This window comes from Arvicanthis niloticus, chromosome 22 (genome assembly GCF_011762505.2).
Source record: "Arvicanthis niloticus isolate mArvNil1 chromosome 22, mArvNil1.pat.X, whole genome shotgun sequence".
Lineage (NCBI taxonomy): Eukaryota > Metazoa > Chordata > Mammalia > Rodentia > Muridae > Arvicanthis > Arvicanthis niloticus.
Window position 1 is genome coordinate 17,332,818 of NC_133429.1, and position 26,086 is coordinate 17,358,903.

General features: G+C 42.3%; 1 protein-coding gene across 1 annotated transcript in view; it reads left to right on the top strand.

Moving 5' to 3' along the window:
- Positions 1-26,086, top strand: part of Ntn4 (netrin 4) — a 108,091-nt gene that overhangs the window by 38,694 nt on the left and 43,311 nt on the right. Inside the window, exon 3 of the mRNA XM_076920013.1 lies at positions 6,477-6,755. Coding sequence (XP_076776128.1) covers positions 6,477-6,755 — 279 coding nt within the window. The remainder of the gene's footprint in view (positions 1-6,476; positions 6,756-26,086) is intronic.

Here is a 26,086-nt window from a genome sequence, read left to right on the forward strand (position 1 = left end):
CTGTTACACAGAGAAATCCTGTCTTGAGGAGGAAGAGGAGGAGGAGGAAGGAGAAGAGAAGAAGGAGGAGGAGAAAAAAGAGGAGGAGGAGGAAAGGGGGAAGAGGAGGAAGAAGAGGAAGAGGAGAACGGAGGAAGAAAAAGAGGAGGAGGAAGAGGAGGAGAAAGAGGAGGAAGGAGAAGAAGGGGAGGAGGAGGAGGAAGAAGAGGAGGAAGGAGAGGAGGAAGAGAACCAGGAAAAGGAAGGAAGAAGGGGGAAGAAGGAGGGAGGAGGAAGAAAGGGAAGGAGGAGAAAGGCAGACAGACAGACAGATAGACAGACAGACAGACAGACAGACAGACAGACTCAGACAGAGAGAGGAGGAAGAAGGTGAAGGAGGCAAGGGAGGAAGTGGTAGTGAACTCTGGCTTGAACAAAAGCAAATAACAGTAAGGAAATGTGAATATAACAGAAGCGAACGCTGCTTCTTTGAACATAAAAACCTTATATGCTATAGAAGAGAGGGAAGCCAGAAAGTCATTATGAGATGTAACACATATTTTACATAGATAGTAATAAGTCCAGTGTTCACGTGATTCTCGTTTTGAGTATGTAGTTTTATCAGTCTGCGAGTTGTATATATGAAATCATCAAGGACTAATTCAGGAAGAGGTTTTAAGAACAAACTTGTTTTCTTATTTCTAAGTCTAGTCCCTGTTTGACTGCTCTTTTTAAAATGAAATTTGAGGAGCAGTTCATTCATTCATTCATTCATTCATTCGTTCGTCTCACAATGAAATGCTATCATGTGCTTGACACTATGGGGCATGCAGAGATGCCGTAGCTGTTAACCGAACAAGATCCCAGCTCTCTGAATGCTCCGTCTAATGTATACAGACAGAAAATAAGACACCATCAATGAATCCTTAAGCAACTGCCATCCTAGAGCAAGACCCGAGGATATCTACACGGTGGGTGATCAATGTGAGCTTAAAACGTTCCCGAGATAGCAACTGAAGAAGTACGTTTCTAATGTGATAACCGTTTCTGGAGGCAGACTGATTTTCTTGAGCTCGCTCTGCCCCGCCCCTTCTCCCTCCCCCCCCCCCCTTCTCTCTCATCTGCCTACACAATAAATGTAAAGCATGGGGCAATATGTAAGACATTTTTGGAAGAATGCCTTCATGGTTATGTACCTGATGCTTGTTTAATCCCTATTCTGTTCATGCAGCCTTAAACAATTCCCAGTTCAAAACACACACACAAAAAAGACACAGAATGCTGTTTTTTTGTTTGTTTGTTTGTTTGTTTGTTTTTTTCTAATTCTCAATATACTGTCTCATTTGGTGATTTGTTGTTTGTTTGTTTGTTTGTTTGTTTATAAGAGACAAGGGGTTTGTTTTGGCTTAGGGTACAAGAACATAAAATCCATCATGGTGGGGAAAGTTTGGCAGCAGGAGAAAGAGGCCGTTGGTCATGCTGTATCAGCAGCCAAGATATCGTGGGCCGTTCCACTGCAGGGCCCATCCCTAGTTACCAGCTTCCTCCAACTAAGTCTTGTAGATGTAAAAGGTCCAGGAGAGAGAGAATCTAGCCTGCTTTAAGGATTGCCCCCTAACACTAAGACATGAGAAGAGCCTGAGCTGAGAATCCACAGCCACAGGTGACATTAGGGATCCTAGCCTCACAGGACTCAGGCAAGCCCAGGGTGGTGACTCGGGCCTTTCATCCCACCACTCAGGTGGCAGAGACAGGTGGATCTCTGTGAGTTCAAGGCCAGCCTGGACTACATAGTGAGCTCCCAGGACAGTCGGAGCTACATAGTGATACTCTGTCTTGAAAAACAAACAAGCAAACGAGAAGTGGGGGGGGGGGGGGGGGGGGTCAGACAAGACCAGGGGAAAGGGTTTAAGATTCATTCAGAAGGGCAGGTATGTCTAAATGATGCATTTTCTTTGCTCCACTGATTTTACTTGGAAGTTAGGAAAAAGCCATGGAAGTCCACATTTCACTTACAGTGTTGTTCATTGTATTTGGTTACGCGGAGAAGGAAACAGCTTCATTGCCTAACAATAGCAGCCCGGCTAAATAAATTATGTCATCCGTACAATGGCATTCTAAGCAGGTTTGTTTTTAAACTATATGGCACTGCCACTGCAGCCTGCGTCTCACTCTCTCCTCTGCATCAGAATCGGGCCCACTGAAAGTCAGATTGCTCAGCCAGGCTTGCAGAGTTGCTGATGTAGTTTGGCTTGGGAGAGGGCTCAAGAATTTGCTTTTCTAACAAATTCCCCCAAGGACTACACTTTCAGAACTACTGATGTAGAGGCATAGTTCTTGACTTGGAAGAATACTCGCCAACTGTACAGAATTGTTTGCATTATGCACTGGAGTTTAGGGGGAAAGACCTTACTGAGCTCATTTTCCTGGCCCTCTTTGGTAAAACAGAGTGTGAGCAGCTTAATTGTCTTCTAAAGTTTGAATGGCATACTTTTCTGGAAAGAGCAGAATGCCGATAACTAAAACACAATAAAATTACTTCATTTAAGGAAAAAGAATCATGGGGCATTGGGCCCTGGCTCTAACAGGCTGGGAAAGGACTTAATCTTGCTCAGGAGACAGCGCTCCTGGCTCTAAAAGTGCCCCTGTTGGGAGTATGTATTCAGAAGCAACTAGAGGCAGATGAATGATGGGCAGACCCACGGGCACCTACCCTTCTTCATGGGGACAAAACAAGAAGAGGCTTCTGGGAAATGGAAGGCTTCTACAGTGCCTTTCTTCTCAATCCCGTAGTGGCACACAGGCTACTTCTGGGTGGGACCCAAGGGCCACCTGCCAGGACTTTGCAGCATCTGGACTGGCTCTGGTTTTGTTTCCTGATACAGGCTAGATCCTCTTCCCAGAGTATCAGATTAAGGTGTCTCCTCTCTGGGAAAAACAAAAAAAGATTTCATGGTTTAAATTCCCATTCCCCTTTGTGTCTGTGGCACTGTGCTGTCTCCTTTCCAGCATGCAGCCTCGGGGGTCATGATGTCCCTTCCCTGCTGATATCAGCGTGCCAACTGTGGAGTCATGCACACCCAGCACAGAGCCACCATTCAGCCTCCCTGGGCTGGGTTCAGGAAGCAAAAGGGCCTCTAAGTTTCCCCAAACCTTGACAGATCTTCCTCCCCCTGTGCTGGTGCTAAACAACTCTGAGGATGAGAGGGGTGGGGTGGGGAGAGGGAGTCAGGGTAAATGTCAAGGGTAAGCACGTGGCCGGAACAGAGTGCAGACAGCTGCCACCAATGTCCAGGAAAAGGAAGGGTGGGCAGACAGGACAGAGCACAGTACCAGCTCCTCAGTGGGCATTGCTTGCCCAGTTCATGCCTTTCGATGCCTGCATGAAGAGATAAGAGAAATGCTGCTGTCTGGGGGGTGACATGTTGAAAACTAGTCTCATTTACAGTTTTCTCCACAGTGTCTCCAGCTTTGGAGAGTTTTGTTTGTTCAGGCTTTCAAACTATGAGATGTGTTCTGATTTCTGTCTTTAAAAGGCAAGCGTCATTTCTTCTACAATGACTCTCTCTCAGTTAGGTGACATACAGTTTGCTGGGAACTTCAGTTCCTTTGTGTCATTTTCCAACAACTTTACATGTGGGTAGAAATGGGCCAGAATCCTTTTAAGATGAAACTGGTCTAGGTTTGAGATGTTTAGAAATAACTAGAAGTGCATAGGCTGGTTAGTTGGCAAATACAGACTCTGTTTCTTCTGTCCTTTCTTACCCCTTTGATGCTAAGCCGTGGAACTCAGCAGGGGTCTCCACAGGAGCTCTGCACAGAGAGAGGATGCTCAGAATCCCACTATTACTCAGGTGCAGAGGGTAACTTCGTAATTAAGTCACTCACCAAAAGATGCATTAAACAAAGCGCCAGGGTGGTTCTTGTGACACTAGGACTATCCCCAAGACGTTTTCAGGCTATCCTGGGAAGACAATGAATGGATAAACTAACAGCTATAAGGAGACTTTCAGGTACTAAGTACTGGCACTATAGGTACTAACAATAAAGAGCTATAAATAGACTATCAGGTACTAAGTGCAAGAGCTATAAGTACTAACAACAAATAGTTATAAATAGACTGTCAGGTACTAAGTGCAAGTACTATAAGTACTAAGAAGCAAAATCAGGCGGGGCCATTGAAAGACTGTGTTTTATTCTGAAGAAAATGGGTCTTTGGCAGGGCAGAGAGGAGGATGGATGGTTAAGCAAGGGTGTGAAGTAATTCAGCTTTCCTTTTTATAATGGAAATCATTCTGCCTACTGTATAAAGGACCAGCATCTATTGAATCCCACCCCAGGCACCGATATATTTTATCAAGGGCAGTTTTACTGTCATAGGCATGGAGACATGGTTCTCCAGAGTTGATTCCTGCCTTTTCAGGCGTTTGCTAGAAAACAAGTTTCTTTTTTCTTTCCTTTTTTTTTTTGGGGGGGGGGGTGGAGGCGGGGGGGAGGGGGGCGATACATGGTTTCTCTGCGTAGCCCTGGCTAATTCTGTAGCCTAGGTTGGCCTTGAATTCAAAGATCCACCTGCCTCTGCCTCCCAGAGCTGTGATTAAAACCTTATGACCCCATGCCCAGCCACTTTTTAAAAAATCTACAACGTTTATTTTTAATGTGCATTTTGCTTGCACATATATGTGTGTGCCATCTATGTGTCTGGTGCTTCAGGAGTCCTGAAAGCGGGATTGGATCCTCTGACACCAGAGTTACAGATGTTTGTGAGCCACTATGTCGGTGCTGGGACCTGAACTTCCATCCTCTATAAGAGCAACAAGTATTCTTAACTGCTGGGCCGTCTCTCCAACCCCGCTAAAATCCATTTCTAAAATGAAAATTTTATATCTAAGGCATTCCTTAAGAAAGATTTATTTTCCTAAAATTTCACTTGGACACATTTTCCCCCGAGTGGTAGTTTTTCTGACGCCTATATCTGATAATTATTTTTGCACTACTTAGTTACAAAAATATCTCTCCTTTTTTTAATTTATTGTTTTTAGAGCTTTTAAGTCCTTACAGCCCAGAAAATACTCAATGCCTCAACACACCTAATGGCCGAGATTGCCTAAGACTTTATTCTATGTCTTTTTAAAACCTCTGTAATAAGCATGCATTCTAAATACTATTTCACGGTACATCCTACCTCAGAATCTCTTCTCTCCCTTGGCTTCCATTGGTTGGCTTCTCCTGCCAACCTAGCTCCTCCTGGAGACAGGCAAGCTAGGGACGGTGAAGCAGCCATGTCGGAGGCACTATATGACCCCTGTATACTGTAGAGACTCACACATGGCCGAAGATTTCTATCCTTCTGAGCCTTCCTCCTGCTAGCTTCCTCCCCAAAACCTCAGAGTCCAACTGTAACCTACACAATAGAAGCAACCTCATTAACATAGCATATTCACTCCTGAGCAGAGTGCTGTCCAGACACTTTTCTCCTTACTCTTGGACTTAATTTAAATGACTTCTGAAATCTATCCACCCTCAAAGGCAGTGCATCGACTGTCTGTAAGGATGCTCGTTTTGAAAGTGTCACAAATACAGAAGGCAGTTTCAAAAAGGACAACCAAATTGCAAAAATGGCCCCAATTGCTAAGCCATTAGGTCTTTGGAAGGATCAAAGTTCACTCAGAAATACAAGGCCCTGGGTTTTGACGTTATAGTTGCTTCCCAACTGATCTTCCTGTTTGATTTCTGACTTGGTAGGTACATGTTTACTGAAGAGGTAGGTATCAAGCCTCCTTTGTGCTAACCACACATTCCACTACAATTACTGCCCTGACTCTGTACAAACTGTTCTGCTCTGGGAAGTGACACTATCTCTTTAGAACATGGAATGACTCAGATCGGATATGTAGCTACACACTCCCATTGGATCCTTTCGGGGCAAGTGACCCCACCACAGCCTTCCAAGGCCTCCTTCTCTGCATGTCTGTCTGTCATTGGTTTTCTGGTGTCCCCAGCCACTCTTCCCTTGGTCACTGTCTCCATTCACACTGACCTTGTTAGTTTGGTTTTGACACAGGGTTTCTCTCTCTATGTTTGTTTCCCTTGCTGGTCTTGAAACTCTCGACTCATGTGATCCTCCTGCCTCACTCGGATGTGCCGCCATGCCCGGGCTATTGTTTTTCCTGAGATAAGTCAAACTTGGCTTTGCTGCAGGGCCTGGAAGCTGGCTGTTTCTTCTGCCAAGAATGCTCTTCCCACAATCTCTGCGTGGCCACCTTCATCTCGAGAGCCAAAGTTCCGTTGGTTGTGCCCCATTCCCCATCTGTACTCCAACAGGCAGTACACCTGTGCCCTAAAATAACAGGATGGCTCCTCTCCAGGTGTGACCAAGGTCTAAAAGCCTCTGGTTATCTTATCACTTGCAGATAACAAAAGGTATAAATCAAACCAGGACTGCACTGCGCAAACCAAACCGGGGTGTGCCACATGGTGTTTTCTTCTCTTTACAGGTAATTTTCAGAGCTCTGTCACCACCATATGACATAGAAAACCCTTACAGTGCCAAAGTGCAGGAGCAGCTGAAGATCACCAACCTCCGTGTGAGGCTGCTCAAGCGACAGTCCTGCCCTTGTCAGAGGAACGACTTGAACGCAAAGCCTCATCATTTTACACACTACGCAATCTACGACTTCATCGTCAAGGGCAGCTGCTTCTGCAACGGCCACGCTGACCAGTGTTTACCTGTGGAGGGCTTCAGACCCGTCAAGGCCCCGGGAGCATTCCACGTGGTAGGCAAAACAAACCGGAAGTTACCCTCGGCTTTGGGAACTATAGCCTTAAGTTCCCTGGGTTGGTGTCAGCTTCCCTCACCGTGTTTCTAGTCCCCTTCCCTGCTAGCCTCCCCTCCAACTCCCTACTCACCCCACAAAGTACTATTTGCTTGTGTTTGAAACTTCAATTTTGAAATTATACTCAAGTACCATAACTAGATTCCTTAAGAAATATCCAGGATTTTTGTTTTGTTTTTTAATGCTGTGACCTTCGGATCTAAAGTATAAAGTGAGCAGTACCGAGAAGCTGGCAAGATCCCATTTACACACAAGCCACCTGTGGCAGTAAATAGGAACCATTTTTGAGATTATGGAAAACTAGATCCTCCATTCAGTATCTGGTGGCTTTGCCGTCCAGCAGTAGGAAGAATAGCAGTTCTCTGTGAGGAGCAGCCTGAACTCAGAGTTAACCTCTCCTCCTTCTGTAGTCACAGAACACAAATACCTTCCCTCCGTTTCCCTGTAAATGTTCCTGTGCTCTCCCTTTGAGACTGTAACTTCCAGAGAGCTGGCCTTGTGTTTTTAGGATATTCAATTCTGCAGGACCCAGCAGGTTCCCTGAGCTAGAAGCAGATGCTCAGTAAATAACTATCAGAGCACAGGTAGAAGAAGGTTTTTAAAGTCCTGGGTTTCACTGTGGCTTTTTCCACACCTGTGTGTCGTTATTTACACTTTGTGCTTAGCTCATCCTACCCCTCCCCACCTCTTGCTGTTCCCCCCTCCCTCTCCCCCACAGGCCTTTTCATGTCACATTTATTCTATTTACCCTCTCTTTAGAATTTTGTTCCTCCCCAAATAATATCCTTTCTTTGCTCCTGTCCTACATATGTGTATGCATATATGTCTGTATGCATGCATATGTGAATGTAAACCTAGATTCTGCACAGGCGGGCAGACATGTTACTATCTCTGTGAGCATGGCTTGTTTTGTTTAACATCATGACCTTCTCTTCTATCCATTTTCCTGCAAACATCATACCCGCACGCTTTACAGGGGAGTAGAATTCTATAGTGTCTGTGTGTGTTGTTCTCTTTACCCAGCCAACTGCAGATGCTCTTCCAGGCTGGTCTTCGCTCCTGGCTATTCTTATCCTGAATGCTCTCAATTTTTTAATTTCATACACACACACACACACACACACACACACACACACACACACACACACACACAGCATAGCAAAGGAAATCACAGCAGCAGCAGCAGCAACAAACCAAAGGGAAGACCTTTACATTAAGAAGACTGGGTAACCTGGGCATGGGGATGTCCACCTTGTAATCCTAGCACTCAGGAGGCTGAGCCAGGAATGCTGCAAGTTCAAGGCCAGCCTAGGCTACATAGTGAGACCTTATCTCAAAGCAAAACAACTCAACATAAAGGGTAGATTGTACAGTTTCTTCTTTATCCTGGTTCTAATGTAGGACAGACTATCAGAGATCATGGACTGGTTCCCCAGCAGGACACTGTACTAATTGGGCTGAGTTGCTGGGGCACAAGGCATCATGGGTAGGGTAACTCAGATGACTGTGAGAGTGGTCAGAGAGTAACAGGACAGAAATGACTACTTCTAAAAGTGAATTTAGTGCTCCCCAAATTGGGGGGAAAATAAAGAGTACAGCTTTCCTATAGCCAGTACCTACTAGTTTCTAGGCAGTAAAAGATCTGTGGAGCAACACTGCTGCAAATGAAGAGTGAAATAGTTTTGTTTCTCTCAGTTAATTTTCTTCAGGTATGATTCAAAGAAAGGTGACCCAGATGCTCCAGAGACAAACATCCACTCCAGCAGGGAGTGGCTTCACTCAGCCAAATGCTGTCATCTGCAAAGTTCATACTTGAGACCTGCACAGTCAACTTCACAAGACGGGTGCTGGGGGAGGGGAGGAAGGTCATAATATTTTAAGCCCCTCCCCCCTTTTAACTTTTGTGCTAGGCCATATTTATAGATATAGCAGACTACATGCTGCCTGGTGGCTACAGGGTGGACATCTGTCACAAAAAAAGTGTGTGGTGGAGAATGCTCATACACTTCTGCCATTAAATCCTGGTGAAAGGGTTTATGGAATTAAAATTAAATTATGGAAAGGTACATAGGCCCTTTGTTCCCTCAGCTAACTTGCTATCCAAGCCATGCAGGACTACTTCAGAATAGAGTTCTGAGCAAAAGGACAAACGCTAGCCTCTAGGCCCCCAGCACGTGGCACAGAAGGAGAACTCAATGAATGTTTGTAGAATCAATAACCTTTTAAACAACTGAGTTTCTCACTGGGCTTGGTGGCACATGCCTTTAATCCAGTCAAAGTATTAGGAGGCAGAGGCAGGCAGGTCCACGTGAGTTCGAGGCCAGCCTGGTCTACAAAGCAAGTTCCAGGAGAGCCAGGGCTACACAGAGAAACCTTATCTCAAAAAGCCCAAACCAACCAAACAAACAATTGAGCACCTCTTACTACCCAGACGAACTTTCCAGAGCAGAGCTTTTCTATGCATGCATTAGGAAATGGTATTTCTTCTTCTTTTAAATAAGTCATCTGGCTGTAAACTTTCAAAGGTTTACTCATCTTTCCTCAATAAACCTTCTACAAGTTTTTCTTCATTCTGTTGGAATCCATCCAGGAAAATCACACAAACTTAACAGACTTTTAATAGAAACCTTAAAGTAAAATTATTCTAGACAATATTTGGACAGCAAGAGAGTCTCCCAGAGACAAAGGGGAGCCGAGTAATTGACTAGGAAAGATGACATAGTGACTGTCTGTCCATGCCAAAGGGACGCTGGAGTGAGAGGCCCCATGCTATAGGACAAACCTGGGGGACTGAGACCTTGTTTTCTCGATAGTTTCAGGCTACTTTGAAATTGGAATCAATTTCATTTGAAAATGGTCCTAGTTTCTGGTGTCTCTGCCTGTTTTCATACAGGGTGAGTTTCTGCTACAGTGGGGAAGCCCATTTTACCTTAACTAAGCATGTGCCTGACTGAGCCAGACCAGGCCAGGCCAAACCTGGAGCCAACCCGGGGCAAACAGCGGAGACTGTCAGCATCCAGGGATCTGGTGTCACAAGGATCCCTGCCCTGTCTTTAAAAACAGAACAATCTATAAGTACTCTACACTGAAATGGTTGCATATATGCTTGAGAGCAATTTTATTTTTTACCTATTTATTTTCTGGGTCGTGAAGACTTGGTGGTGAAGCCTGACTGTCATCTGAAACACTTGAGATCAGAAATATTTGAGATTTTGGAAAGTTCATATATACATGAGATGATTATTGCAATGTAGTTGGAATTCAAACTTGAAATGCATTTGTATTTAATGCAAACCTTATACACAGAGTGTGAGGACAATTTGACACCCTAGTTCCAGCACATCCATGCTTTGGCTATGACTGGTCACATAGGTCACAGTTAGAAATTTACCCTTGTGTTAACTTACTGCTGGGCAGAAAGTACTGATTCAGGATTTCGGAATTTTGATTAGGGGAATTTCACTCATTTTAAATTTGGAATCGTAGGCCGGGCAGTGGTGGCGCACGCCTTTAATCCCAGCACTTGGGAGGCAGAGGCAGGCGGATTTCTGAGTTCAAGGCCAGCCTGGTCTACGGAGTGAATTCCAGGACAGCCAGGACTACACAGAGAAACCCTGTCTCGAAAAACAAAATAAATAAATAAATAAATAAATAAATAAATAAATAAATAAATAAATAAATTTGGAATCCTGGACTGAGGAGATGGCTCGGATGTTTGCTGAGTAAGCATGAGGTGAGCCTGAGTTTTGATTCCTAGAGTCCATGTAAAATAGAGTCCATTTAAAAAGCCAGGTTCCAGGCACATTTCTATAACCCTGTCAGAGGGAAGAGTAGAGATAGGTAGGTCCCTAGACCTCACTGGCCAGGCAACCCAGAGAATTGCTGAGCTGCAGGTTTGGTTAGACTCTGCCTCAAAAAATAAGAGAGAGAACAACTGGGGAAGACACTCCAGGTTGATCTCTGACTTCCACATGCTTGCACACAAATTAACATGTACACCACACACATACAAATCCTAAGTCTGGGAATGGTTGTCTCCTTTGATTTGCTGAGTTCTCATTCTTAGGTTGCAAAGTTCTCATTCTTAGTTGAGCAAAGGGCACTTTAGAAGAAAAACTCTTGACCTTGGTGACACACAGCCACAAGGCCATTTGTCTCTCTATGTGTGTGCGCGTATCAACACCACTTATTATAAGAACATGACCTAAAACAACTGGATTAATAACTTATGAGTTTGGAATAGCATCTGTCCTGCCTCTGCCTCCCAAGCCCTTAGATGAAAGGCATGGACCACCACTGCCAGGTGAAATGCTATTCCGTTATAAGCCACCTTATTATAGGTATGTTCATAAAACCATGAGTCTCGGGGCTGGAGAAATGGCTCAGCAGTTAAGAGCACTGGCTGCTCTTCCAGTGGAACCAGGCTTAATTCCTAGCACCCACATGGTGGCTCACAACTGTCTGTAGCTTCAGTTCCAGGAGATCTGACACCCAGACACAGACATACATGCAGGCAAAACATCAGCGCACATACTATAAAAAAAAAAAATAAATAAATCTTTAAAACAAAGTGACTCTCCTCGGCACCTTGCTTTTCTCTTTTGGAATAGCTTGGGGACAATGCAAATCCTTAGACTTAGCTATCTCTGACCAACTGAACCAGAAACTGCAGACAGGACCCTCGATTCTGTTGAGCTGAAAAGGCTTCCAGGTGATGTGGATGCTTGCTGAGGTCTAAGTGGTCTCTAAGGCCACTGGCTTAAAGACTAAGCTGATTCACGTAGAGCAATTAGCGTTCCTAGGATGAGTCTCTACAACAAAGTCAGATTTTCTAGGCTAGAGGTTTTTTTAATTAAGATTTTTAAAAATAGATTTATTTTATTTTATGTGTATGAATGCTTTGCCTGCATGCACGTATGTGCACCACACAGATGCCTGTTGGATCCCCTGACTGGCACTCCGGATGGTTATGAGCCACCACGTGGATGCTGGGATTCAAACCCCAGTCTTCCACAAGTGCAGCAGATGCCTCTTTGCCACTGTGCCATCTCTCCAGCCTCTTGGCTAGAATTCTTAATGGATGATGGTAGTTAATTGGGGAAGTTAACGAAAATGATACCTGCTCTATGTCTTGAGCTCTGTGAGACTGTCTTTAGAAGAAAGATTGCAGTAGGCAGCTCTAAGTGGCTTTTGAAAAGAAAACCACCACTTCCCCACTTCCCAGATCCACTCCATTCAACCCCCAACACACACATACTTCCCGGATCCATTCCATCCACACACCCTCCCACTTCCTGGATCCATTCCATCTACCTCCCCCCACTTCTCAGATCCACTCCATCCACAGCGCCCCACTTCCTGGATCCATTCCATCTACTTCCCCCCACTTCTCGGATCCACCCATCCACACCCTCCCACTTCCTGGATCCACTCTATCCGCCTCCCCACCCACCCACACTTCCGGCATCCACTCCATCTATCCTTTATCCACTGCATTTTCCCTCAACAGTTTCTTTCTCTGGAAGGCAGAACATTGCAGTGCCTAGTCACGAGCCTCGCCGAACACCAACAAGACATGAATCTGACTCAATACAGTATTTACCAAGTCTCTGAACTTCAGCTCTCATACACAACAAGGATAAGATCTGCTTTCATAGCTACTGTAAGGATTAAAAAAGTATGATGCTTCCAGGCTTGTGGTACATGCCTGTGATTCGACTGAGGCAGGAGGATTCCAAGTTTGAGGTCAGGCCGGGCTACGTGCTAAAATGCTGTCTCAGGAAAAGGAACGCAAACCCAAACCGTAATGGCTGGTAATGGCTCTAGGGTAAACACTACTTTCTTCGCTGCTCTTAGCGCCTCGCAGGATCTGAGCCACCTCTGCTGTTTTTCCCACAACACTTCTTCCCAGTTAGGACAAAATAAATCAAAGCGTATGTGCTACTTGACATGTTTACAAGGCCAGGGGTTTTGTGGCACGGGAAACTGTACTTTGGCTCCAGCCTGCTGAGAGCCCAGAAATTATGTGACGTTTTCCGAAGGTTTCTTCTCTTAGCAGCTGTGGACGGCTGATTTGGTTCCTGTTTCTTCTAGCAGCTGGTGGTTTTACAGCTGTTGGATGATGGGTGACAATAAAAAGGAACATGGAACTTAAAAAAAAAAAAAAAAGACGAAATACCCAATCCACTGGATAAAACCAGAGACCTTTGAGAACCATGGAGAATTATTTAAATGCCTTGAGCTATGCTTGTTAGGGTGGATTTAAACTTCATAATGAGAAACTCATTTTAAAAGAGGGTCAGCATTTTGACTGATTTATTCTGAATTTAAGAGTGAGATTTGGGGAACCACGTCAGTTGGGTGTGTGGAGGCATGTTTGAGGATCAGTCATGTGGTTTTATTTCAATATGCTTCTTTCTCTCTTATTTCTACAACTGAATGTAAGTACAGTTACCCATGTTTGCCCAATGCAGGTATCATAAATACAGAACAGCTTTAAGTCATAGTTTCCATCTTCCTTCGAACATTCCATGTATTAGAAATAAGCCAAGAGCATCATCAGGGAGCTGGAGAGATGACACAGTGGTTAAGAACACTGGCTGCCACACAGAAGCCTGAGTTCTGTTCCCAGAACCTACATGGCTGCTTACAGCAGTCTATGACTCTAGTCCCAGAGGATCCAACACCCTCACCTGGTCTCTTCAGGTACCTGTCACACATGTGGTTCACATATATACATGTAGGCAAAACATTCATACACACAAAATTAAGGGAAAAATGAATAAAAATAAACATTGTCTGTAAAATATATGCTATGATATATATACATATATTTACATATATAATATCAGAAAACTCTTTGATCTTTAAGGTCTTATAGAAAAGAACAGAAAGTTTGAAACAGTATGTTATTAAATGAGATGACTGAGTCCAAATTTTTTTTAATCTTTTTTTTTTTTTTTTTACAGTAAGATACATATCCATATTTGGAAGTGAACATCTGTAAGTTGGTTTTAGATTTTAGCATAGAAAAACCAAGCTGCCATGGACTATAGAGACTACCGTTTACCGCTTATTAAATGCTATAGTGTAGCAAGGCTTGGGCTACCATTCTAACAAGCTACTGGATTTAGTCTTCACAACAGCTGTATAACCTATCCTCATCATTTCCTTTATAGAAGAGAAATCAAAGCATAGAGATGTTTACTGATTTCCCAAAAGCTAGTAAGGGGGCAGCCACACACAACACACCTGCCAGTCAGTCTCCAAGGCTCATCCTCTTGTTATTCTATAAAGGCCGAGCATCCAGCGAGGGTTAAACGGGCTGAGAGCAGAGCACAGAAGGGAGGAAGAGATGGATTGTGACAGTGCACCGTGGAATAAACCTAGTGGGGCTGGAAGTGAGGACACAACAGAGCCGAGAGGTTGAGTACTCTGTGACGCTCTTCCCGTGCGCCATGTCATGTGATGCTTGACGTAGATTTATAAGCCTGTTCTGAAGGTGGAGATCCAAGCACAGAAGAGGGCTTTCCTTTCTGAAGTCAAAATCACAGAGCAGTTATTTAGACTCCGGTTCTTTACACTGTTCCCTGTCTCTACTCACAGGCTAACAACAACAATGTGTGTGTGTGTGTGTGTGTGTGTGTGTGTGTGTGTGTGTGTGTGTACAGTGTCTCACTATGTAGCCCTGACTGACTTGGATCTTACTATGTATACTAGACTGGCCTCAAACTCACAGATATCTGCCTTTGCCTCCCAAGTACTGGGATTACTAAACAGACTTTTATAGGGATAGGAAATCTATCCAGGCTATACACATTTAAACACAGAGCCCCAAATTAGCACTGACTTTTCTCTTCCATTCATTCCTCCACCAGTGAAATAGTCCAAAGAAAAGGAAATTTAAAAACTAATAGCCTTTCCTTCCATCCGTGGTCCTAATTTTTATTTTTATATTATTATTATTATTATTATTATTATTATTATTATTATTATTATTATTATTGCTGCTGCTGCTGACAAAAGCAACAACCACTCACTTGTTTCATTTGTCACCCAAAGATCTGGATGAATAGGTAGTCCTGTCACCAGCATGAATGATGGAGATGCATTACTCATTACATTGAGGATACAGAAAGCTTTTCCATTTTGTCCAGTTAGTGTGATGGTTTGTTCTCTCTCTCTCTCTCTCTCTCTCTCTCTCTCTCTCTCTCTCTCTCTCTCTCTCTCTCTCTCTCTCCCCTCTCTCTCTCCCCCCCCAATGGCTGCACCCTCAACTCCTCCTCAGAGAGTCTCTGCCCCGTCCCCCATCCCCCATCCCCCATCCCCCATCCCCCATCCCCCATCCCCCATCCCCCATCCCCCATCCCCCATCCCCCATCCCCCATCCCCCATCCCCTTCTCCTGACAGGGTGGGGAGGTCTTAACCTTCTTGTTTCAACACCCTTGCGTTTTTAGACAGCTTCGCCAGCCAGCAGTCCCTTAACACCCAGTAGCCACTTCAAGTGATGACTGATTACAAAGTCTTCAAACTCAGAGGCGTTAAACACTGATCCGCACTCACGAAAGAATTCCTTGTGGGGTTTCTTGCAAGAGTTTTCAGAAAGTACTTAACGTGTTTATTTATAGACCTTTAGTTATTTCACAGCGAGGTAAAGTAAGAAGATAAAAATGCCCGAAAGCTAGAACACTGACGTCATAGCTGCGGCCTCTAAAGGTGAAGCCCGGGTGGAGTCTCCAAAATGCTCGTTCTCCTTTGAAGAAAGCGAAGCATTTATATTGGGGTCAACGAGCAGAGGTGTAGAGATATAAAATGAGTCTCTAACAAGTTTAAACTACTAAAAGTGGGAAAGGAACAAGGCAAATCTGGCATTTCCTTTCTTTAAAGAGTTCCCTAATAGGTAAAGCATATCTCATTTTGGAAATTTCTCATGAACCCTCCTGACGACACACCCATTTTAAATTACAGAGTGTGTTAATTTTGACATTCAATACTTCTCTAATGTAACTAAGACTGCAGCTGAGTTATACCTTAGCAATATAATGCAATAAAATAAAGCGTGGGTAAGGACATAAACTGTAATATATGTTAAAGCAAATAATATTGATGTTAGTAATATAGAATTCTAATATCATTAGAATTCTTTAGATACAAAAAAAACAAAAAAACAAAAAAAAAACAAAAACTCTGTGATTATAGAATTTTGGGAGTGATAAGGTCTCACCTTGAACTTTGGGCTAAAGTGATTTTTCTTCAGCATCTCAAAGAGCTGGGACTGCAGGCGTAAGCTGCTGCACCTCCCTGGAAATTGTGCTTTCAAAACCAAAATAAACTACTAGCTTTAACAGAGCTCACATGCTAGCAAAGGGAGTGTAAACGCGCCCAGCTATGTGTATCCCTAGGATACACATTAATACACATTAAGCAGGGCCTAGTACGGTTAGTACTTGGACGGGAGAAAGTGGCTATATTTGTTTCACTATTGAAGGTTTGATATATGATATCAACAATTATGAAGTTCATAAGAAGTATTCTCATCCCTACAGGCAGTACTGCCGGGCGTGGGATGATGCTCACTGTGAGAGCTCAGAATGTCCACAGAGCAGGGTTTTATTATGTGCCCGATAAGGCTTTAGTAGGGGCAAGAAAATGAAAGGGGGTGTGATGGGAATTATGTTCCCTCTGAGCAGGAGATAACACTGGTGATTGTGGCCCAGTTGTGCTGAAACCCGTTTGTAATTGCATTTGATTCCCACCTGGAATGAAAAGAGAACTTCACTTCAGTCACACAGAGCACCGACATGGGAACAGCTGCACCCCACCCAGTTTTCCACCTACTTCCAACACTGTGCAAAAATTAAGAATTACCCCCTTTGTCAAAGAATTGGGTTATTTAGAGCCTTTACACAAAATTCCAGTAATTCTTCCAGTTGTCCACAGCCCGTTTGGGTGGGACATTATTTACCATTATTGTTACTCCTTTTACCTGACTGCATTGTGGTTAATTGCTTCCACAGCCAGCTTTCCCTATCTGCTGAAATATCTGCTTTCACAGAAAAAGCTTGGCCATTCATACTCTCTAGTATATGGTATGTTTAAAAAAAAAAATTCTGGATGAAGTGCAGTGTGGTGGTGCATGCCTTTAATCTCAGCACTCAGGAGGCAGAACAAATGAATCTCTGTGCATTCAAGGCCAGCCTGGTCTACCTGCGGTTAGTTTTAGCGCAGCCAGAGTTAGTGAGACCCTGTCTCAAAACAAAAACAAATGAACAAAAAACCAACAACAAAAAAACCAAAACAACAACAATAATTCTGAATCAATATATGACTGAATTAATCAAGGCACTTGAAAATTAAGAGATTCATTTAAGAGAATAATGTTAATATTAATGATAATAGCTAGTCTTGATGATGTCATATATATGTATGATTGTATATATGTATATACACACACACACATATATACATACACACACACATATATATAGTGGTTATAATTATTCTGTGGTTTGCTACAGCTCCTTGTTATCTTTATCTATTTATTATAGGTTTCTACTCAACTTAGACCATATAGTTCCCAAATAAAAACGCCAAAACCGTTATATTTATAATAAGCTTTAGAGCACTAGAGCTGGGCAGATGTCCACCCTCTATGCTAGTGTGTCTACTTCCCTGTGGGGATCCCCGAGATATCACTCGCCATGTTCCACTGGACCGTTCCTACTCCATCAGGCAGGCCCTCAAGGCCATGCACTCACCATCCACCTCCCCCATGGAAACTTCCCTTCTTCCTCCTCCTCACTCTCTCCTCCTGGGTCCTGCTTGAGACACCAAGCTGGGCTCTGCCTACCTTCCTTCTGCCCAGCTCACCCAAGATGTAGGCATCTTTATTAATCAATCGGGGTAACTTGGGGGACAAGGTTTATATAGCATCTTTTGGTATATGTGAGGATCTCTGGGGGGGCAACCAGATCTTGGGTGCCAGTATTTAGCATTTGAATACATGGCAGCACCAGACCAACTCCATGCATGCATGCATACATACATACATACATACATACATACATTTTTTAGTCCTCTTAAGAAATAAATAGGACCAATATTTATGTCATCTTTATAAATAGGAAGCTACATTTTGTTACTAAGACTTTGTCTATGATTATTGAGAAGGGGAATTACAAATTCCTTATATCTAATTGCAAGTTTCTTATTTTCTCTGTGGTACATAATGGTAAGAAGAGAACCCTGTGTTCCTAGAGCAGCGGCTCTCAAAAGGTCAGGAATCTTTTGAGAGTCACATATCAGATATCCCTCATATCAGATATTTACATGATGATTTATAGCAGTAGCAAAATTATGGTTATGAAACAGCAACAAAAATGTTAGGGTTGAGGGGTCAGCACAACATGAAATGTTCTAAAGGGTCCTAGCATTACCACAGTTGAGAACTGCTGGACTAGAGTTTCATGTAGACTTGTTATTATTATTATTATTATTATTATTATTATTATTATTATTATTATTACTATATTATATTATATATTATAATCAACTATAAAATTATGATATATATATTACATAAAGCCCAAAATATATTTTAGGATCATCTCAAAGAAAATAAATCCTCTCATTTCAAAGCCATGTAAACATGTAGATACTAACAATGGTCAGAGGCACACTTCTTCAGAGAATACTAAATTATCTCCAGTGTTTCCTTCTATTAGATTGCTTTCAAAGGATATAAAGGAAAACTATGTAGCTAATTTCTGATACCACCATTGTTTTTTCTTCTCTCGCTCTTTTGTTGTTGTGTGAATGTATCAATTGAACAAAAGAATAATCATTGTGCCCCTCCCATATACCCACTTAAAACACTTTGATCAGGTGCCATTCTTGGTCTTAAACTATTTTTCAGGATAGAGCTGAAATAGAAAATCTTGGAATAATTTTAATGTGATTTTTCTTGGTTTATCAAAAACAACAAAAAGGATTTATTTTTATTTAATCTCTAATGGATTTTAATTATAGCACTCCATTCTAGCCTTTACATTTTTCTGCCCTATAGCGTGTGTGTGTGTATGTGTGTGTGTATGTGTGTGTATGTGTGTGTGTGTGTACATAGTAGAAGGAGGTTTTCCACAGAGGCCAGGAGAGAACATTGGGCCATCTCAAGCCCGAGTTTCAGGCCTTTGTGAGCTGCTCAGTGTGCACACTGGGGGCCCAGTTCCAGCTCCCCAAAAAGAGCAGCAGGGACTCTCTAACCATAGACCATTTCTCTGGCCCCTGGGAATTGTAGAACTTCTTTTTAAAACAGAATAACTTGTTAATATAAAGACATAAATTGTCTAAAATACATCTATCCTCAATATAACATATAATACTGGTTTTGTACTTAATTTATTGTACTAGATAATTTTAAAATTCTTTTTCCTGTTCCTTAACAGTTCATACTGTAGAAATTTGTGTTTCTAATTAAGAAAAGCCTTTAAATATTTTTTGCCTAGGCTTTGCACTATTCGAAAAATTTGCACCTATTAGAAAAAAAGTCATACTTTTTTTTTTTATTAAGGAAAAAAGAGAATAGCAAGTTCTTGTCTATGCAGGTTTGTTCTAACTCAGACCTAAAATGACTCTACAATTTGAAACTCAGGGTTAGTTTAACATTGGAAAATTAACCAATGTAATATGCCATAATCATAAACAAAAGGCAAGACCTGTCTGATCTTCTCAATAGGCGTGGGGAGATTGTTTGACAGAAATCCAACATCCTCTTATATGTATAGAAGAAAAGCACTCACTAAACTAGGAATGGAGAGGCCACCCTGAGCACAGTGAAGGTTGTCTACACTGGACATCTGACATACTGGTGGAAACCAGGGCTGTCCATACTCCACTATCAGGAGCAGACAAGTGTGACTGTTCTCAATGCCTTTTTAACTTTGTGCTAGAAACTCCAGCCTAAGCAATTAGTACAGAATCAGAGATAAAAGACACTCAGATTGGTAGACCTGGAACTCATGCCCAGGCTCAGTGGCCTAGAGTTCCAGTTGGAAGAGAGCCTGAGACCCTGTCTCAGAAAACAAAAACAAAATAAAACAATACAACACCAAAATACTATCCAGTAACAAAGATCAGTCTTTTCAAGAAGTGTTTAGGTAGTCACAAAGATGTATTTGGATCTCTACCATGCACCATGCATAAATGGTAACTCAAATGGACCAGCATGCCTAAACTCAGGGCTAACATCCTAAGCTCTTAGAAGGAAACACGAGTTAGCGGTGACTTTACATTAAGGGATGCTTTGTGAGATGTGACACTCAAAAGCACAAATAACAATCAATTAATAAAATAAGCTAGTAAGCCAGGCATAGTGGTGCATGCCTTTAATCCCAGCACTCAGGAGGCTGAGGCAGATAGATTTTTGTAAATTCGAGGCCAGCCTAGACTGCATAGCAAGTTCCGGGACAGCCAAGGCAACATAGAGAAAACATGTCTCCAAAAATTAAAACAAAAGAAAAATAAGTATATTTGACTTCATCAAAATAAAAAACCGCTGTGCAAAACAACACTATTAAGAGAGTGAAAAAGATGGTCTATATAGAACAGCAAAAAAAAAAAAAAAAAAAAAAAAAAAAATCCTTTCAAGTCATTTCTCTATAAGGTTCTAGTAACCATACAGTAGGTAAAGAATTCTCACAGCTCAACAACAGAAGACCAAGCAAGTTCTTAGAGGAGCAAAACATCTGGACAGACACTACTCTAAGGAAAACACACAAAGGGTCAGCTGCAGATACTGGAGAGATTCTCAGTATCTTTAGTCATTTAGATGAACACAAATGGAAACAACCATGAGACACCACTCCCCATTCACTACACAGCTGTCACCAAAAGACTGAATAGCCACAGGTGTGGGGGAGGACCTGGAGTCCACGAAGTGCTGGGAAAATGCAAAATGACAACATTTCCTGGCTGCTGAGGAAAACAGTTCCACATGCCCTCAGACAGTTGAAGACGAGTTATTGTATGATGCGGAAATTCTACTCTTCCCTAGACACTCAAATGGATTGACAATATAAAACCTTCCTGTAATATCGTGAACACAAATGTTCAACGCAGCACTGTTAGTTAGCAAAAAAGTTGCCATGACCCCAATACCCATCAACTGATGAACACATAGACATAATACAGCGTATCTGTGAAATGGAGTATTATGCAGCCATTAAAAGGAATGAAGTTCTAATACATGCTTCAACAAAGCTAGATCCTGAAGTCATTAAACTAAGCACAAGAGGCCAGACACAAAAGCCCATGTTATAGATTTTTTTCTTTTCTAGATGAAATGTACAAAGGGAGAAAATCCATAAAGGCAAAATCAATCGGCAGTGGCAAGCGCTAAGGCTCGGGAAAATGGGGGTGACCCGCTCTACCATGTTCTTTCTAGAGTGATAAAAAGCTCTACACTCGAGTTAGTGCTTGTACAGTGTCTCGACTAAACTGACAAACCACTGTGTTGTACCCTAAAGAGGTGAAAATGACAACTTCTTTGGGAATGTTACCCCAAAAAGAGATCAGGGCTGTTACAAGTCACCCTCAAACAAACCCAAAAGGCAAGTGCGGAAGTTCATCTTGCAGACCGAGTGTTATTTCTTTGCTAGTTTTGATCTTGAAACTGGCTGTTTCTGTTTCTTTACAGCAGTATCTGTAAAGAGAGCTGGTGCTTTTGCAACCTGTGGCTGCTGTTTCTGGTCACCTTCAGATGATCATAGATTTTTTTATTTATTTTTTTAATGGCTCTGTAAGATGCCCCAAGCAAACGCAATAAGCAAATTGCTTCTACTTTAATCTTTCATACACGCATGTTTAAAAATGCAGATTGCCTTTCAGGAAACTCAAAAAGAGGCCATTTTCTAGGCTGAAGAGAAGCCTCTGAATTAAGTAATTCAACAACAGAAACTATGGAAGAAAACATGCCCTAGCAACTAGCTTCTTGAGCTACGATCCGGGGCTCATTTATCTTAAACAAGTCAACTTTTGTAACACCCTCCGCACTGTATAGAGTATTGAGTGACAGACAGACAGAGCTGTCAAGAAAGAAGGAAAACAGTGGTTAATGCGAAGGACAATGAATTGAGAAGGGGGAGGGGCTGCGAGTGAATGCAAAGTAGTCTATAGCGAGGAGTTCTCCTTTAAAACAAGCAAAGCTACGCAACCACATTGAACAAGCATCATTGAGTGAGAAGTCCTTGATAACCCACCACGTTCTCATACAATTTACCTGGCCCCCAACTCATTATAAAATCTCATCTAAATCCTAAAAGACATTGAACAAGACCCTACAAAACCTTCCTTCAGGCTCACGTCAAACCGAGCTTCACACAGAAAACCCGCGCGCTTACAAAATGAGTTCTATTCATTTTCGCTTGCTCTGAGTTCTTGCCTAACCCGGGGGAGACTCAGCTGCACGCGGGACGAGGCATGTTGTTAATTCCGCTGTAGCTACTCCATCCCGAGATTGTGAAAGTTAAGTGGGTGTTAAGAAACTGAAATTGAGATCTTCCTTTTCTTTCCTCAAAGCGATTACATCATAATCAGCTACTTTAAGTATTTGTGGGAAGGATTTAAAAAAAAAAATCTCGTTGATGGCATCGCTGTTCTGAGTTGGAACTTCTGGCATTTGGGGGTGGGGGGAAGCTCTTGGGGAGTCCGTCTTGTAAGCTGTCACAGATTTGCTGTGAAAAATATAAACAGGTAAGCATGACATCAAATGAAAACACCTAACAGACCTAGGCAAGCCTGCAGAGGGAACGGAGTGGCCACTCGCAGCTGTTCTTGGAACTGAGTGAGCTTGGTGTCCAGGCAAGAGTTTGACTTGAAAGACTTGTACAATTAGCTGTCTGCTGAGGGGCTCTCTTACACGGCCCTGTAGGAGAGTGTAGTAAAAGTGGAGCCATATCTATCCACTTTTTAACAATCATTCTTTGTTCTAAATTTGCAGTTGAAGAAATTGAGGGTGTTTGGGACCATATGGAGCAGTGGTTCTCAACCCGTGGGCTGCGTCATGGCCGCTTTGGCAAACCTCTATCTCCAAAAAGATTTACAGCACGATTCATAACAGTAGCACAATCACAGTTATGAAGTCTCCACAAAAATAATTGTATGGTTGGGGGGGGGGCGGTCACAACATCATGAGGAGTATTAAAAGGTTGCAGCATTAGAAGGTTGAGAACGACGGGTACGGAGCCAACTTGGTATCTGGAAGCAAGGAAGCTTCAGATACATTGAAACAAGTGCGGATACACGAAGGATACAGGAAGGACAGGCAATACTCTGTCGCTACTGCCTGCATGCAGATCTGAAGCCAGATGATGGATGTGTACACACTTGCCCAATTCACTGGTATGACTTAGTCAAACAGCTTACCTGTAGACAGAATAATTTTTAACTTAGTACTCAAAAAATATTTTTTTAATTCACTGGAATCGAAAAAATAATAAACAGTTCTCTGCAATTAAAGAACTAATGAGGGGGGTACCCTCCTAAGTCAGCAGTAACATGGTCTTATCAAAGGTCCTTTTCACAAGCCTTCTAGGCATTGCAATTTTTAGTTCGGTGATATTATTTGCATTTTTATGGAGAGAAGGAAAATCAGGTGCCTGGTAATACTAAAATGAAGAAGCTAACGGACTTATTTTTATAAAATATAAAACATTAAAAACTCATTTATCTTTATAAAACATGTTGAAATTCTATAAAAGTAAATTCTTAAGTTTTTTTTTTTCTTTTGTTATTTATTTATTTATTTTAGACTAGGTCTACACTATGTAGCCCTGGCAGACCCAGAGCTTTCTACACAGTCAGACTGACCTGGAATTTGCGGTCCCCACACCTCAACCTCCCAGGATGCTGGGGTTTCAGGTTGTATACAACACGCTCAGCTGTTCTGTTATTCTTATTCTTCGGAGACAGAATTTCACAATACATCCTGGGCTGGTTTTGAATAGTTTTATTGATTCAGTCCTCCTGCCTCAGCCTCCCAAGTAGCTGAGGCTACAGGTACAAGCCGCCACGTCTGGCTTCAAGGATACTTGAGGAGAAAAAAAAAGGGGGGGGGGGGAAGAAAGAGGGAGTGGCACAGAAGAGAAGGGAAAGGGAAAGGGGGGAGGAGGGGAGAGACAGAGACAGAGAGACAGAGTAAGAGATAGGCAAGCAGGCAGACCAACAGAGACAGACAGACAGACAGACAGACAGACAGACAGAGACAACCTGAGACTGGAATCTAGCATTAGCCTGGCAGTGGCCAGACCCTGTCTTCAAACCCTAGAGCCACAAAACAAAACAATTACAGACATAAAATGGAAATTTGTCAGAACCAGTAAGATATTATAACAATTCAAATGAAAGTTAAAAAAATATATACATATTTAGGCAAATATAGAAACACAGAATGCTGAAGTGAACAGGGCACAGTGGCTCAGACCTATCATCTCAGCAGCTTACAGACTAGGTCAGGAGGCTTGCTTTGAAACAGAGGCAGGCCTGGGCTACATAGTAAGTTGAAATAGTCACTTGCCTTCTTTCAACACAGTTCATTCCCTAACACCACTGACTTGTGCTTCTATGGGTCAGAAACATTTGAATCACAGGTTTTCTACAACATACAGATATGAAACAACTCAATAATAATAAAACTCAGAATCAACCCAGCAGGCTTCCATAGATAAGATATTTAGCAAATGGGGTTTCCCCTCCCCTATGTAATAGATTTTCTTCACAACTTTTTTCCAGCAGAAGGAATCTGGCTAATTATATAGAGAATGAGGCAAAGAAACATCCTTCAGGGAGTGAGTTTTCCCAAATGCAGGCTGTCTGGGACCTGCAGTCCAGAGCTACAAATAAAAGTATTCCTGATCCCTGGCCTCAGAAAGGAGAGACTTGCTTTCTTCCAGAAAGTTATTCTTTTCCTCTACAAAGCAGAGAAACATGTTACATAAGAGCCTGACATTTAAACTGCTCCATTTGCTTATAAAAATAATAAAACAAAACAAACAAAAACCCCATAGAATTGAGTCAATGCTATATTTTTAAAACAATGAGATTAATTAACTCCTTTCATTTTGGCTTCTAAAACACTGAATGTGTTTGGGCTGGAGAGATAGTTATCTCTGTTGGCTGTTGAGAGCAGTGCCTGCTCTTCCAGAGGACCCAAGTTCCATCCCTAGCATCTGCATAGGAGACTCATAACCATCCCAGGATTCAACACATTCTTCTGGCCACAATGCACTCTATATGTGTGGTCTGTAGACATACATGCAGGTACAACAGTCAAACATATGTAAGTGAATAAGCAGATAGATAATATCTATAATATTTAATATAATATATATTATATATATAATATAATAATATATAATATAATATATATTATAATAATAATATAATAAAAATATATATAATATATAATATATATAATATAATATAATAAAAAATTATATAATATAATATTTTTTTTGCCTTTTGGGTGGTTTTTTTTTTTTTTTTGCTTTGTTTTTGTTGTTTGTTTTGGGGTTTTGGTGTGGGGTTTGGGGGGGGGTTGTTTGTTTGTTTCAGACAGGTTTCTCTGTGTAGCCTTGGCTGTCCTGGAACTCTGTACACCAAGCTGACCTCAAACTCCGAGATCCACTGCCTTGAGAGCTAGGGAGGTTATAGTTTTTTACTTACTGTTTTCTGTAACTGATTGCTTTCTATCAAGTTGGTTGCCATTTAGTCAAATGAGGGCAACATCCAATGGCTGCACCACTGATTTTCTTCCCCCCTGCAACATTTAACTGTCTGCAGGCTCCTTTGGGACAGGTGGGGCCTTATGTGCCCCTTCTCCACGCATGCTGGAATGTTGGTCCAGTCTCATGCAAGTCCTATGCAAATGGTCACTGCTGGGGTAAGTCTGTGGGTGCAACCGCCATGTCGTGTCCAGGGCACAGCACCTTACAGGGCTCCTTCCTGAACCCCAGGTCTTGCACGTTCTTTCTGCCCCATCTTCTGCAATATTCCCTGAACCAACAGGGATGACATAAATGACTCATGGAGGGCCAGACCCTCAAGAGTCATTTACTCTCAGCATAATGACCAGTGATGAACATCTATCTATATTAACAATTGCCCCAATGGGTCTCTGGAAACTTCTTAACATGTTCAGTAGCCTAGAAATTCCCTTAGCAGGACTCAGTGTTTTTTGGTTTGATTTTTCAAGACAGGGTTTCTTTGTAGTCTTGGC